The sequence below is a fragment of the Tinamus guttatus genome, unplaced genomic scaffold, assembly GCF_059628265.1.
Source record: "Tinamus guttatus ecotype Peru unplaced genomic scaffold, ASM5962826v1 Tinamus_guttatus_pri_ptg000314l, whole genome shotgun sequence".
NCBI classification, from domain to species: domain Eukaryota; kingdom Metazoa; phylum Chordata; class Aves; order Tinamiformes; family Tinamidae; genus Tinamus; species Tinamus guttatus.
Window position 1 is genome coordinate 1,999,540 of NW_028288848.1, and position 12,760 is coordinate 2,012,299.

A 12,760-nucleotide genomic window follows, 5' to 3' on the forward strand; every position below is an offset into this window, starting at 1 on the left:
GAAAATCTGCGGGATTCTTTTATTCCTCTCCTGCTTACAAAGGGACTCCTGAAAAGTTCGGTTCCTCCTTGCAACAAGGTTCCTACAGGCACAGACCAATGCCCACAGCCAGATTTATCTGGTGGGTCGCTGCGTACTTGAGCCTCGGTTAATTAGGGAGGCTACACACAGGGTGTCAAGACTAGAAACCAGAAAGCAGTCACCCAAACTGCCTCTGAGTGGTTTGATATCTCCCCACCTCCAAAAATCAGCACTGATACATTTATTTATGAATATAGGCACTTGAAAGGCAATCACACACCACCACCTCACACTTTGGGTTACAGTTTCAGAATTGCATTTTCATTAAATTGCTTCTGTTTTGCTTTCTCTAAAAGAAGTTTAAAAGAAAGGGACTGATGAATAAATAAATAAATAAAGTGCTGCTTCCAAATGCAGTAAGGTTTGCTAAAACACTCACAAAGGTTATACGTCAAAGTGCTTTTTTGTGTAGATCTTGAAATGCCTTCCCATGCCCAGATGCATTTGGCTAGCAGCCGCTGAAATAAGTAGCAATACTTTCAGAGCCCATTGAAATGCATCTATCCACCCTCTTTTCATAAAAGGAAGCCTTACTTAACAGGCATTTATTATTGCTGAACTAGAGTTGAAAGTTCAGTGTCCTTATAGACCAAAATTATCAAGATTTCTGAGTTTGCAGCCTACGTTTAAGTCCTAACGAGCTATTGTACTGCACTCGCTTCTATTAACTCTTTGATGCCAGGAACCAACATTTCTCTTCTAAAAGTCTCCTGGACGTCCATGGGACAGTGCAAAACTCATCTGTGCTTAAGGACAGGTAAGTGACAATTTTTTTGCCTTTTGTCCCTTACATCAATATGGGCAAAGACAACCAGAGTATTAAATATACACTTCCAAGATAGAAAGACCTTTCAGTTGGGATGATGAACTTGGAGGCAGAGGAGCTCTACATCTCTGCCAGCCCTGGCACTGCGCAATTCGAGGCAGGGACAGCATCATAACCTGCTTTTCTGAAAACCAGCTCGCCTATTAAATCCTGTTCGTTACAGGTGGCAGTAAAGTGGTAACGAAATGATCTTTAAGTTGTGCTTATTGCTTTGATCCCCCACTCATTTGCAACAGCAAAATGTAGCCTTCTTAAGGAGACATTACTGAAGAGATGTGGAAGATAATATGGCCCTGGTTCCCCAATCCCAAACTAAGGCACTTGCTGACCAGCAGTGAACACAACGAGAAGGCACTTTGCAGAAGAGCTGGAGCACCAGCTCAGCAGCCCATGCGTGGACCAGGATACCCAGGTCAAGGAAGCCAGAAACTAAACAAGATGCTGTCTCCTTGGCCGTTTTACTCTCCCATCAACAGCCAGGCTGCTCCCTGACATCTTCTCACCATTTAGTCATCACACAGGCTCCCCAGAGTGGTGATCTGAAGTGTCCCCACGATCTGAGGTGTCCCCACGATTGCCTACGAGCTCAGTGGAGCTCAGCCGCCCATCGAGCGGACGTTCCTTGGACATGCCCTGGGCATGATGAACCCAACAAGTTCCTGCAGAGTGAGCCTCACCACGGATTTATAGCACTGCAGCCGCAGGAACTGCCCAGGCGCACGACCTGCTCCGAAATAGAAGCGAGCCAGCTTCACCTTCAGCTAACATGGGATCTGCTGCCTCACGCTTACCCCTCCGGCAGTGATGGTGGAGCTACCGGCATGCCTTGAATTCCCACCACCGCTTGTCCCAGAGTAACCTGTCGTGGCCATCAAAGCCCTTAACTAGCAGCAGGTTATTTCATGTCCACTAAATGACTTCCCTCCAAAGTGCTCAGCACGCCTGGAAAGCATCTAGATGGGGAGTCAGCATGGAGCAGCTACAGCTTTAGCAATTCAAACCCTCGCTTGCTTCATATTAATTAACCACGTAGACATGCCCAACATGCAGCGACAGAAGCTCTGCCGCCAGGGAAAAGTATCGCTCAAAACTCTGTGCTGCAACCAGTTTGGGTTTTCTAATGATACTATTTTCATGCAGCTATTTGGCAGGAAAAGCATTCACGGCTGTATAAAGCAAACTGAGAAAGTCTTGAGGCTTTCAAGTCCCTTCGCTCTGCTTTCTCCCTTCATCATCACCGTTACTGTATTACAGGGCAGGCATCCGAAGGCCCACAGGGCACAACAGCAACATTGCAGAGCTCTGCTGTGTTAGGCCGGGCAAGATTTTGTCATTTTGTCTCTCCTCTCCCAGACACCATCCTTTCTGTCAAGCAGGAGACCATGGGGATTTTGTGTATTTCCCAGTGGGCAGACGAGCCAACAGAAGGCAAAACCCTCCCTCACACCCTCTACAGCCTTAGCCCTGGGAAGAAATTCCTCAAACACAAGAACAAATTCAAAAGGAGCAGATCACCAGACATGCTGTTCTTTCTCTCCCATCCCTTTCTTGGTACTTGTTATATGGAACGACAGGCAGAATCCACAGCCATTTCTCAGGAAGTGGGGCTTAATTCATAAACATTAAATCTGAAAATAATTCTCGCAAGCTAGGTTCCAGCACCTCAATTCAGAAAGCCATTTCTATAGAGGAAAATATTTTTAGCACATACTTAAAAGTCCTGAGCCGGGATGGACATTAGCTCACATTTAATGATTTCTTGAACCAAGGCCTGAAAACTAAAAAAGAAGGCGGGAAGGGGAAGCTAGTTTCCACAGTAATAGTCATTGAGAAGTCTTTGAGTCTTGCCAACAGGAAAAAGGCATATTACAGAACGGCTCAACTCTCCTAGGAAACTAGTGCAGATCAACATCTTTCCGCAAGCTACCACTGTAAGGCTTAGCAGCAGAATCAAGTCCTTAATTTGTACCAAAAGGAAGGTGGAGGAGCAGAGTTTGGAAGAAAAAAAAATAAAAATAAAAAACACCCTAAGATTAAGTTATTTCTTAAATTCCATCAGAAAAGCTAGCCAGAAAACATTCCACCTCCTGTAGGCACACACATTCAAATTCAAGCCATGCATGCCCAGAATCTCATTCCAGACCATCATTCATTACATACATATACTCTCTATACAGGCTGGTCCTACTACAAAGCTACTTTTTGTTGAGGGTAAAGGAAAGATTGCTTCAATTCCACAAAATTTCCTAACTCCAAGAGATGAAAAACAAGGTACATCTGACACAAGCATGCATGGATAAGCAGATTCTTGTTAGTATGTAAACAGCACCAAAAGAAACCTCTCTCTAAGGTCTGATACGTTAGGATTTTAGGTTTAGATGTGAAAAGCTACCTGAGGGGATGTTTAGTTTGTTCTTCTTGAGTTTTTTTTAATTATTATTATTTTCATTATTTTTTTTTAATGTGTGCCTCTCAAATGAGGATCTGGAGATCAATTTCTCAAATGATCTTGGGAAAATTACTCAACACCTTCCTAGTTACACTGGTAAAATGGCAGAGTGAGTAATACCTTGTTTTGGGAGAGCGCGCAATGATTTTGCTCGCCCGTATTTGCCAGGCACAAGCCAAACTTCAAGGCAAAGCCCTTCGAAGTGGGGTCCTGGGAGGCTGCCAGTTGCCGATTCAAAGAAACGTCTGTTTGACAACAAATTCTAGCTTAGTTTTGTGAAATTAGGCACAGAACATGGTGAAATTAGGCACAAAACATAGCTTAGGGGAGGGTTTCCAGGAAGGAGGTTGTTTTATGAGGGCATCGCTCCTCGCTATGTGCAACACCTCCACCTACCCCACCACAGGCTATCCAGGAGGGTCCTCCATTGCCAAAGAGGTTCACATGGGACAGAAAACACCCTCCTTTGGTTTCTTTTGTAGGAGAGAGTACAAGGTGTAAACAGTCTAGAAAGTGAAGTGCCTGATGAATAATCTCATCCCGAACCACCTCAACGGGTGAGAACTGCAGTACTCCTGGTCTTGAGCAACTTGGCCAGCACGTGCTCCTGAGGCCAGCAACGCCGGCTTCCTTCCTCTCCTTTTAATGAGAAGTACGTGCTGTTTCCTTTACTGCAGCACCTGGGCAGGGCACATAGATCTTGTATAGAAAGAAAACAGGAGGCTTCTATTCAAGTGGGCTGGTCTGCATGTGGAAGAAGTTTTGTGAAACAGCTCGAGTGTGAATTTAAAAAAAAAAAAAAAAAGCAGAATTTCGAATTCTCTCTCCATGCGGACACTCTTACTCAGCACTAAGGGTTTCTTTGTGCGATTTAGCTTAATCCACTTCCAAAGCGGATTAAGCTAAACTGCACAAAGGACCTCTTAGTGCAGAATAAGAGTGGCCACACGGAGAGATAATTATTCCCAGTTATTCCAAGACAGCTACTTCGACTAGGTATTTGGGCTTTTCCGTTCTGTGTCAACAAGCCCAAAGCTATATTGAGAATGGAAGACTTCGGTTCCAGCTCTCCAGGCAAAAATGGTTCCCCAGCCTTATCACAGCCGCTGACACACACAACTGCTGCTTGTGCTCCAGTCAACCCAATCCCTGGCTCCAAAGCAGGCTGCATTATTTAATACCTCGTTCCCCGAGCTTCAGAGTGAGCAGTCACAACCTTGAGCAGCGCGAGGGGACGGAGACCTGTGGTGAGCCGCCGTGCCAACCTGCCACCCTCCGCACACATCCTCTTTGATCTGACACGCTCACCCATCTGGCTCGCCGGCATCACCCGGCGCTGCCGCGGCCGGTGCCAAGGCGAAGCCACCGCGCGCGGCGGCCGCCATCTTCTTCACCGGGGACGCGACAGCTGCCGCCTCGCGACGCGCTCCTATCGGCTCTGCTGCGGGACAGCCGACCTCTTGCCAACGCGTAACTGTAGGCCCAGTCCGCATGAGGCCAGCAAGTTAATTTAACGCGCCTGTTCCAGCATAATGTGAACTGCACAGAGACTGAATGCATTTCCAAACAGCCTGGGCTCCTCAGCGCTACAGGTCTCCAAATCCTCTCTCGTATGTAAGTTTCTGCCTTGAGATGTTGCTCTCTGAGGCTTTGCTGCATCCCAAACTAGCTGGTCAGGATCTAGTGACCAAATCTGTGTAGCATTCAGGACATATTGGATACTTTATAAACAAAGCACACAAAGGGGAAGCTTGCAGCATATGCAGGTGCAACCAAATTTAAGACAGTGTCATTACATTGTACTTAAAGACCAATAATGAGCAAGCTCTAATCTTGCTTTGCCTTCATCCAGAAAGTTCCAACACCCAAATTATGTCAGAACATCCCCACGACAGCACACCCAGACCTCAACACCCAAGCTCCGGGCTCCAGCTCATCGCAGGAGTGGCAGCACAGCACCTCAAGGATATCAGAACCGATGCCAGCTCACTCCTGTATCTTGGGCTATAAACTTGCAACTCCAAGAGGAACTGCGGCCTTATCTCAGCAGCAAGAGCAGGAGCCCCGGAGCCAGGCACGGCACAAGCTGACAGTGAGCAGCACTGCAGACATCTCAAGGAAAGCCACCCTCAATGCCTGGGAGCCAGAAAGGCCAGGCAGGATATCCTCTCAGTCCAGCCGAGTAGTTCAGAAGAAAAAGATACTCAACAGATGGTGCTGAGTTTATATTCATAGGCTTGCCCAGCTACCTTCTCCATAAGCCATGCTTAATGCTGCCAACTCTTAGGATTTACAGTGGCTCTAGCTATACTTGCCTTTTGCTTAAAGCCTGGCCGCCTTGAAGTCAAGCTTTTAGGAAAGAACCTCTGCCTCCATTTAAAACACATAGCGAGCTCCTGACTACTGCAGAAGAGAGCCTGGAAATGTGAGCTGAATATGCCCTCCAGGCTCAGCGACCAGAGAACAAATAAAGAGAACATAAAATGTATTATTTAAAAAAGCAACAACAACAACAAAAAAAAAGAAAAGAAAAAACCCAACCCTCATGATCCTTTGAGGCCTGACTCATGATTCCAGAACAATTGGGACTGGCAGCACTATACATTTCACAGCATTTACTCACAGCCGAGACATCCCAACAGCCAAATACTTCTGAGGTCTTGGAGCTGCTCGCGGCCCTCTCGACTACAGCGGAGCCTGACAGTTCCTCACGCTGCTCCCGCGGCTCCCGGCTCCTCCAGGTTGGGAAGGTGCATTAGCACTGACACACGCTCTCCCAAGCGTTAGATTCCTGCACGTTCCACAACTCGGGGCACAAACCCCTGAATCTCAGCGTTCAGGCACAGGGGCTCCCTCCAGCACCCAAATGGGCTCTGCAGAGGACGGACACTGTGCTGCAGAGTGTGTCACAAACATAGGAAATAGCAAAGTGAATGACTTTTGGGGTGGTCACACATTTTCCATGCTTTGCACAAACGAAGCACTAGGTTTACCACTCATATCACAGGTACTGAATGTGCATGGTTTACAGGAGTCCCCTCCAAGATCATTTTATCGGGCTTCTGGTAGCTGCATTCTGTACTTAGTCCTAAACATTCAGGTTGGAACAGATTATAAAAATGCAATCCTACCCAACTAAAAATCCAAAGGAACTAGTGGTGAAAGATTTAACCACAAAATTCTCAGCATATTTAATTCGTTCTGTGGCTAAATTCCATGCAACGCTGAAAATTCAGGGTAAGATGTTTGCACACATTTGGGCATGTACTAGTGAAACATTTTGTTTACTTTGTAACTGCCAGAATAATTAGCCAAATAAAGTACGGAGCATTTTAAAAAGAAAACAGAGTCATTAAAGGAGCTTTCCAACTCAGCCTGCATGGGTGTTTTTGCAAGGCAAGTCTTGGAAATCTATATATTTGGTCCCTACACAGAGCTGTACCCTAACCATTAGCACGGATAATCCAAACATACACACACACCTTCTCCCTACACATGGACAGTTCTCCACACCTAGTACCAAAAGGAAACCTGCCTTCCCTTCACCTAACGCTGCAGGTAAAGCAAACCTCACAGCTGCCCGTGGATGTTTTGCTCTTCTATCAAAGTGCCCAAGTGCAAATCCTGCCAAGACTGAACGAAATTAGGACTAAGGGAGGGCAAACTTGTGCAGCTTCAGTTGTAAATGATATGGGAAATGACTCCTCATCCTTCCAAGCTGCCGAACGCGGTCACAAATACTTGCTGTCCATGCACACTGAGGAGGCTGCTGAGAACAGAGAGTATATTTCAGATAGTTAGCCTTAAGTTTTGCTTGTCACATTATGTTTTGAAAACACATTTTCACCTCCTTAAGCAAGAAGGAGGAAAAAAAAAAAAAAAAAGATACACTACAGCACAGTGATTCTTTGTTCTTGGGGATTCAGTCTACTTCATGGTTGCGTTCATTACATATTAGAAAACCCAGGCCAAACAGGACTAAAAGTCCTCCCCCAAGGTAATATTTACACATACTTCAAAAGGCCTCCCTCAAGAAGAAAACGTAGGAATTTTTTAAAACTTTAACCATTTTGTAAGAAATACACTGTACTGAAAGATCACCGTTTGGGGTTCAAAATGTTTCTGACTGGTACAAAGGAAGCTAAAAGCAAATCTTTGTACAGCTAGGAGAGCAGGAGGCCCTGTCCAGAGAATGCTCTTTCACCCATAGGGCCACCCAAAACAAGGTATATTTGAGTCCGAATATTTACTTTGCAGAGAACAGGAAAGAACAGCATTGCATTCCTACAGCATTAAGGAGAAAAACATATCGGGAAAAAAAGAAAAAGATTTTAAAGGATCTTTCTTTGTGTAGCGAGCAGATTTTGGAGCTCCTCAGACGGTGCAGATACAGTGCACTCATTTTGCCTGCCTGTCTATATTACACGAGAAAATTGTTCTGCGAGAATCCCGCTCCCGGGACATCCCAATTTTCTCATCTCACCACACTGGCTCCTGCGAATGAAGGGGACATGTCATTAGGCACATGTTGAATGGGACAACCAGCATCCTGTCAGCTTAGGGTGGCATGAGAGCTTTCAGGTGGAGACTGCGTTAGACTCAAAACTTCTGCTAAACCTGTATTTTATGGAGTCTAAATAACCGCAATGAAATCCAAAGTGAGAAAAAGGGATGGAGGGAAATAATCATTAAAAAGCCCTTAAAAATCCCACTCCCCTAACAGTATTATCCACAGGCTGAATTCAAAATTTTGACCTAGTAAGCTTAATAGCATACTATTAAAACAATTTTTCCCCTAGTTTTCTTTCACCTTTCGACACAGACGAGCAGCATGACTGTGCCAAAGCAAGATGCAAGAGTCTTGGAGGACGAGTGAAGCACCTAAATGCAAATAAATGCATTGGACTTAAATGGAGCCTCATGCTGTACCTTCCTCAAGACATGCTGAACATAATTTCAGTTTAATATTCTGTTTCTCATTATGGGCCTTGGAGACTCTCTCAAGCACCATGAAAAGCAGCATTAACCCAGCCCTCAGTACTGGGGGCAATCCAGCCAAATTATTCACGCTGGTCTTTTGCTTGGGTTTCTGTAGTCTTAACTTAAAGTCCTTAAACAGAGCTGAAAGGAGCACAGCTCACAAATAACACAGTCTCTACTTAAGACATTACAGACGGGCCATGTTCAGCAGCCCCAAGTCATTAAGCTAAAAACCTGCACGGCAGCGGCCAAGGGGACTTTCACCTAAGCTGGATGTAAAGAGTGCAGCCCTAACACGGTGCTCATGGTCATCAGAGGCAAGAACTTAAAAAAGAAGTAAGAAAAGAAAGGAGAAAAAAAAAATGTTCTCCTTTCCTTTCTTTGTAATCCAGCTATAAAGATTAGCCTGAAATCCTGATTTCAGAGATACAGGAAAGATAAGAAATCATTTGCGGATGTTGGCTTTTTTTGCCATAGATCTTTGAGGCAGTACAACTGACTTCCAGACAGCAAACTGGTATGGAGTCCCACAGCAAGCAGAAAAAACAGTAATAAGGACTGAGAACCAATGTACATCCCCTTACGTTACATATTACGCTCATAACCATGGCGCAAAATCTCCCTCCTTGCTCCCCAGAAAGAAAAGTCACATTTTCACATGCAGAGGGCTGCACTGAGGAGCAAGGTCCCAGGTGCTCTGGGCATGCACAGCAGCAGCAAACCTGGCACATCCCCATCCATGTGGCATCTGCAACCACTTCATCTCCTCCCCACCACTGCCACGTCCCCCAAATGCCATTACCCACCCTGACTTGATTTACAATTTTTTTTTTTAAAAGCCATTTTTATTCCACATAATGGATGTGGCCTGGGGAGGGTGCCAGGGGAAAGCGTGTAAAACTCAGCTTTTCTTCCTATTTTAACATAACAAGGCAGAGCAGTTTGCCATTAGAAAGACACTAAACGTTGCAGGAACAGCCCCGTTGTAAACACCCAGCGCAGCGGCTCCCCCACTGCCCTTGGCTGGAACATTGTAAGGAGCACAAAAGATCACATTACAAATGCCAGCTGTGGCTCTTTTGGAAGGTGGCCTCCATCTCCGAGGTAGTATATGTTCCTCACGGCCTAAGTGGTTGCTATGGTAAATATGCTTTTTATTGAATTGCAGGGCGAAACAGCTTTTAAAGAGACCCATAAGAACCCCATAAATGGTCAAAATACACAGCAGATCAACTTCAGCCTTCCTGGACACAGGTTTTGCTTTATTTTCCAAGACGATGGGGATTTTAGAGCCTACAGTACCCCTTTTTGTTTATTTATCCATGTGTTGTCCGCTCCTCCGGGTCACCCCCCAGGCCGAAGGGTAGAACTTGGGCCGTTCTGCAAGTGCCCAGCATCACAGGAGGAGCGAGAGCTGCTTTTGCTTCTCATGGAAAACAGATCTTCCCCAGAGGAAGAAGAGACCGCAGGGAAAGCCAATGCCCAGAAATGGAAAGTGCAGGTGATCGCCCCCCAGCTTGCTCACCCACCAAATTTAACCTGCCTCCACAAGGTTATAACCAGCTAGGAAAAGTGCTCTGCTACCTTGTGCAAGCCTCCTACCCGCCCACCACGGAGCTGGGCTCTCCTGGCCTTGCTCTGCCGTGCCAGCAGGGCCCTCACCTGCCCCACGTCCAGCCTCTGCTCGAGCAGAGCACTGAGGAGGAAGGACACAAAAGGAACGAAAACAAGTTATTCTGGTTTATTTCTTATTAGCAAGCTGAGGACGGTAAGTTTTGGTGGTTGCAGCCTTCTTAAATAACCAGACAAGTATCTTTTCTCTAAGTTCTTCCTGCAGCGAGGGCCCATGTGGGCAGGAAGGAAAAGTCAAGTCACTCTGCAAAAATGAAGCAACCAGCACCAGATCTTGACTAAGCAAATACCAGCCCTGGGCTCATTGTTCTCTGCCGTGCAGAGGTCTATTTTAGAAGTGAGAACCTCTACAAGATAGGAAAACTTTTTTTTTTTTCCCTAAATAAGAAACCAAGACGCTTGGAACAAAGGGCTGACATTTCTCAAGCTAAAGGAGACAGCAATGGAATAACGCTCACCCCTGAAATATTTCACTCAATTTTCACTGTTTTGCAATGACTTTGGCAAGTGTCTCATATCATCTATCAATTACATCAGCTTTAGACTATACAACAACAAAAAAACACTCTTTTTGGAAGGATTCACCTTCCAAACCATTAATTATAAAAAAAATAAAGTAATAAAATCAGATAATAAAAGATAAATATAAAAAGAAATATTCTAACCGTGTGCCATCTTGTCCAGAGGTAAATATCTCAGCTAAATGAGTGCTAATAGGCAATTAATTGCATTGAAGCTGGTTATAGGGGAAGACAAGCTAATGCCTTCTGCCACTATTGCATAATACCGCGCAAATAGACCATTTCTTTTAAAAGCTTCATGGATGTCATTTTAGGATGAGGAAAATTAAAAAAACGATATATAAAAATATAACCCCAAACCCCTCACATGCAAATATATACTGAACATTTCAAATTCAACATTGCTTTTATGATAGAAGCATGAAAATTTAATTGACATAATAAGAAGTTAATAACAAAGCTATTATTAGCAACGCTACCTGTAATAAAGATAGTTTTATAAGCAGCAAGCAGTAAACATTTGATAACACATTTTTTCTAAATGAGAAATCATCATAAAGCAAAGGCTGATTTGCCCTTGTTGAGCTTCATTCTGCTGAGCCTTCACCCAGGCAAAATGCTGACCAACTCTCACAAAGTTTCATTCACACTTTTCCAATATTTAAAGTTTTTTCAATAAGGATACAGGAGATCAGTTTTTTTTTTTTTTAATGTTTTCCAAAAGTATCTCTTCATTCTCTTCAATTCACCATTCAGTCAGATCTGCAAACCAACTTGATCAGACTTCACTGTCAGTAAATTTTGCAGTGCGGAGTTTTAGAACTTAGGGAGTTTTAGCTTCCCTAAGAAGCACAGAGTTAAGCATCATGAATGATAATTTCACAAACAGCCCAGCAATTGAAAATGTATTCTCTTTTTACCCTGGGCTTGTTAGGGGTTTTGTTTGTTTTGAAGGATTTATCCTTTGGTTTGTATAAAAGGAAGAATGATGACAGCCAAAGCCATTAATGTCAAATGCCTTTTTTTTTTTCTTTCTTTCTTTCTTAAAACAAAGGAAGAACATCTTCTGCGTTTACTTACAACAATGTGTGCTGGAGATGGAGACCTAGCATCCTTGAGGGCTTGTCTACTCTGAAGGCTCCCTGCCTGAACATCAAGCAGTGGCCATTTCATCTGCAGATACTGGATGGAGGAAACAAAAATGGGGAAAGAAAAATGAGTTCAGAAAAGAAAGGCAAAAAAAAAAAAAAAAAACACAAAAACAACAAATCTTAGGTAACATGGGCAAAAAGATATAAATTAAAACATACGCAAGGAACTGAAACAAAAATTAAAGCAACTTTGCATGTTTGTGTGAGACAGACCCTGTGCAGAACACTAACAATTTCATGCCATCACATTACGGTTCAGAAATAAGAAAATAAAGCAGATTGCAAAGACAGTATTACATTGCCTTTATTACATAGGAAACCTAGAAGAGGGAGAAAAACCCACACAGAAATAAAATACCAAAAAAAAAAAAAAAAAAAGGCATGGAGAAGATGGGACAAGGGAAGGGAAGGTGGACTATCAGTCTCAGGAGAGGGAAAACACACATCTTGGGTTAAGAACATGATCTCATTATCTAATGATTTATCTGTCTGCCTTTCTTCAACAAATGCACCAGGGCAGCTCTTTGGGCTTCTCAGAGCTATGGGAGGCAGAGGCCTGCCCTGGAAAGCCGTGCTGGACACACAGCACTGCTGCGTCCCACACCTGTTTTCTCTGGTTTTCACCAGGGTTCTGGAAGTCCCATGTGTTTTTTCCAAGTCCCATGTGTTTTTTCCCCGTTTGCTCATCATCCCCAGGAGACAAGCCTTCTGCAGACAACTCTTAAGGGATTTGCACAGTGTAACTTATTCAATGATAAGATCAAACTTAATAAGCTCTCGGGTTGATGATGTTCAAGACAGAAGAGAGTCTGGCGCGTTCACTCCTGGTGCATTACCCAGGCACTCGGGCACAGTCAGGACTTATTTATGCCGCTGATACCAGCACACAGTCACAAAAGCAGCTGGTCTGCAGCATCAGGGGGTGCTGACTTACAAAGAAGAAAAACAAACAAACACACAAAAAGCTTTCCTGCACGACAACAAGCCGCAGAGCATTCCCTTGGAATTAAGGGTCAAACACAGACTGAAACTCAGGCCCTCAGACGCACACATCTTCCCACCAAAGCTGCTGGAGAACCCAGGCATCTCATCTGGATCCCACAGTGATCCGTCGGGGTCC

General features: G+C 44.4%; 1 protein-coding gene across 17 annotated transcripts in view; it reads right to left on the reverse strand.

The window, feature by feature from the left end:
- TCF7L2 (transcription factor 7 like 2) overlaps nt 1–12,760 on the reverse strand; it is a 171,673-nt gene that overhangs the window by 98,422 nt on the left and 60,491 nt on the right. For 14 of the 17 annotated variants that reach the window (XM_088528609.1, XM_088528607.1, XM_088528613.1 and 11 more), the window contains exon 4: nt 11,570–11,671. The exons of the other annotated variants lie outside the window; for them this stretch is intronic. In XM_088528609.1, the coding sequence (XP_088384735.1) occupies nt 11,570–11,671 (102 nt within the window). The remainder of the gene's footprint in view (nt 1–11,569; nt 11,672–12,760) is intronic. 17 annotated transcript variants of the gene reach the window in all.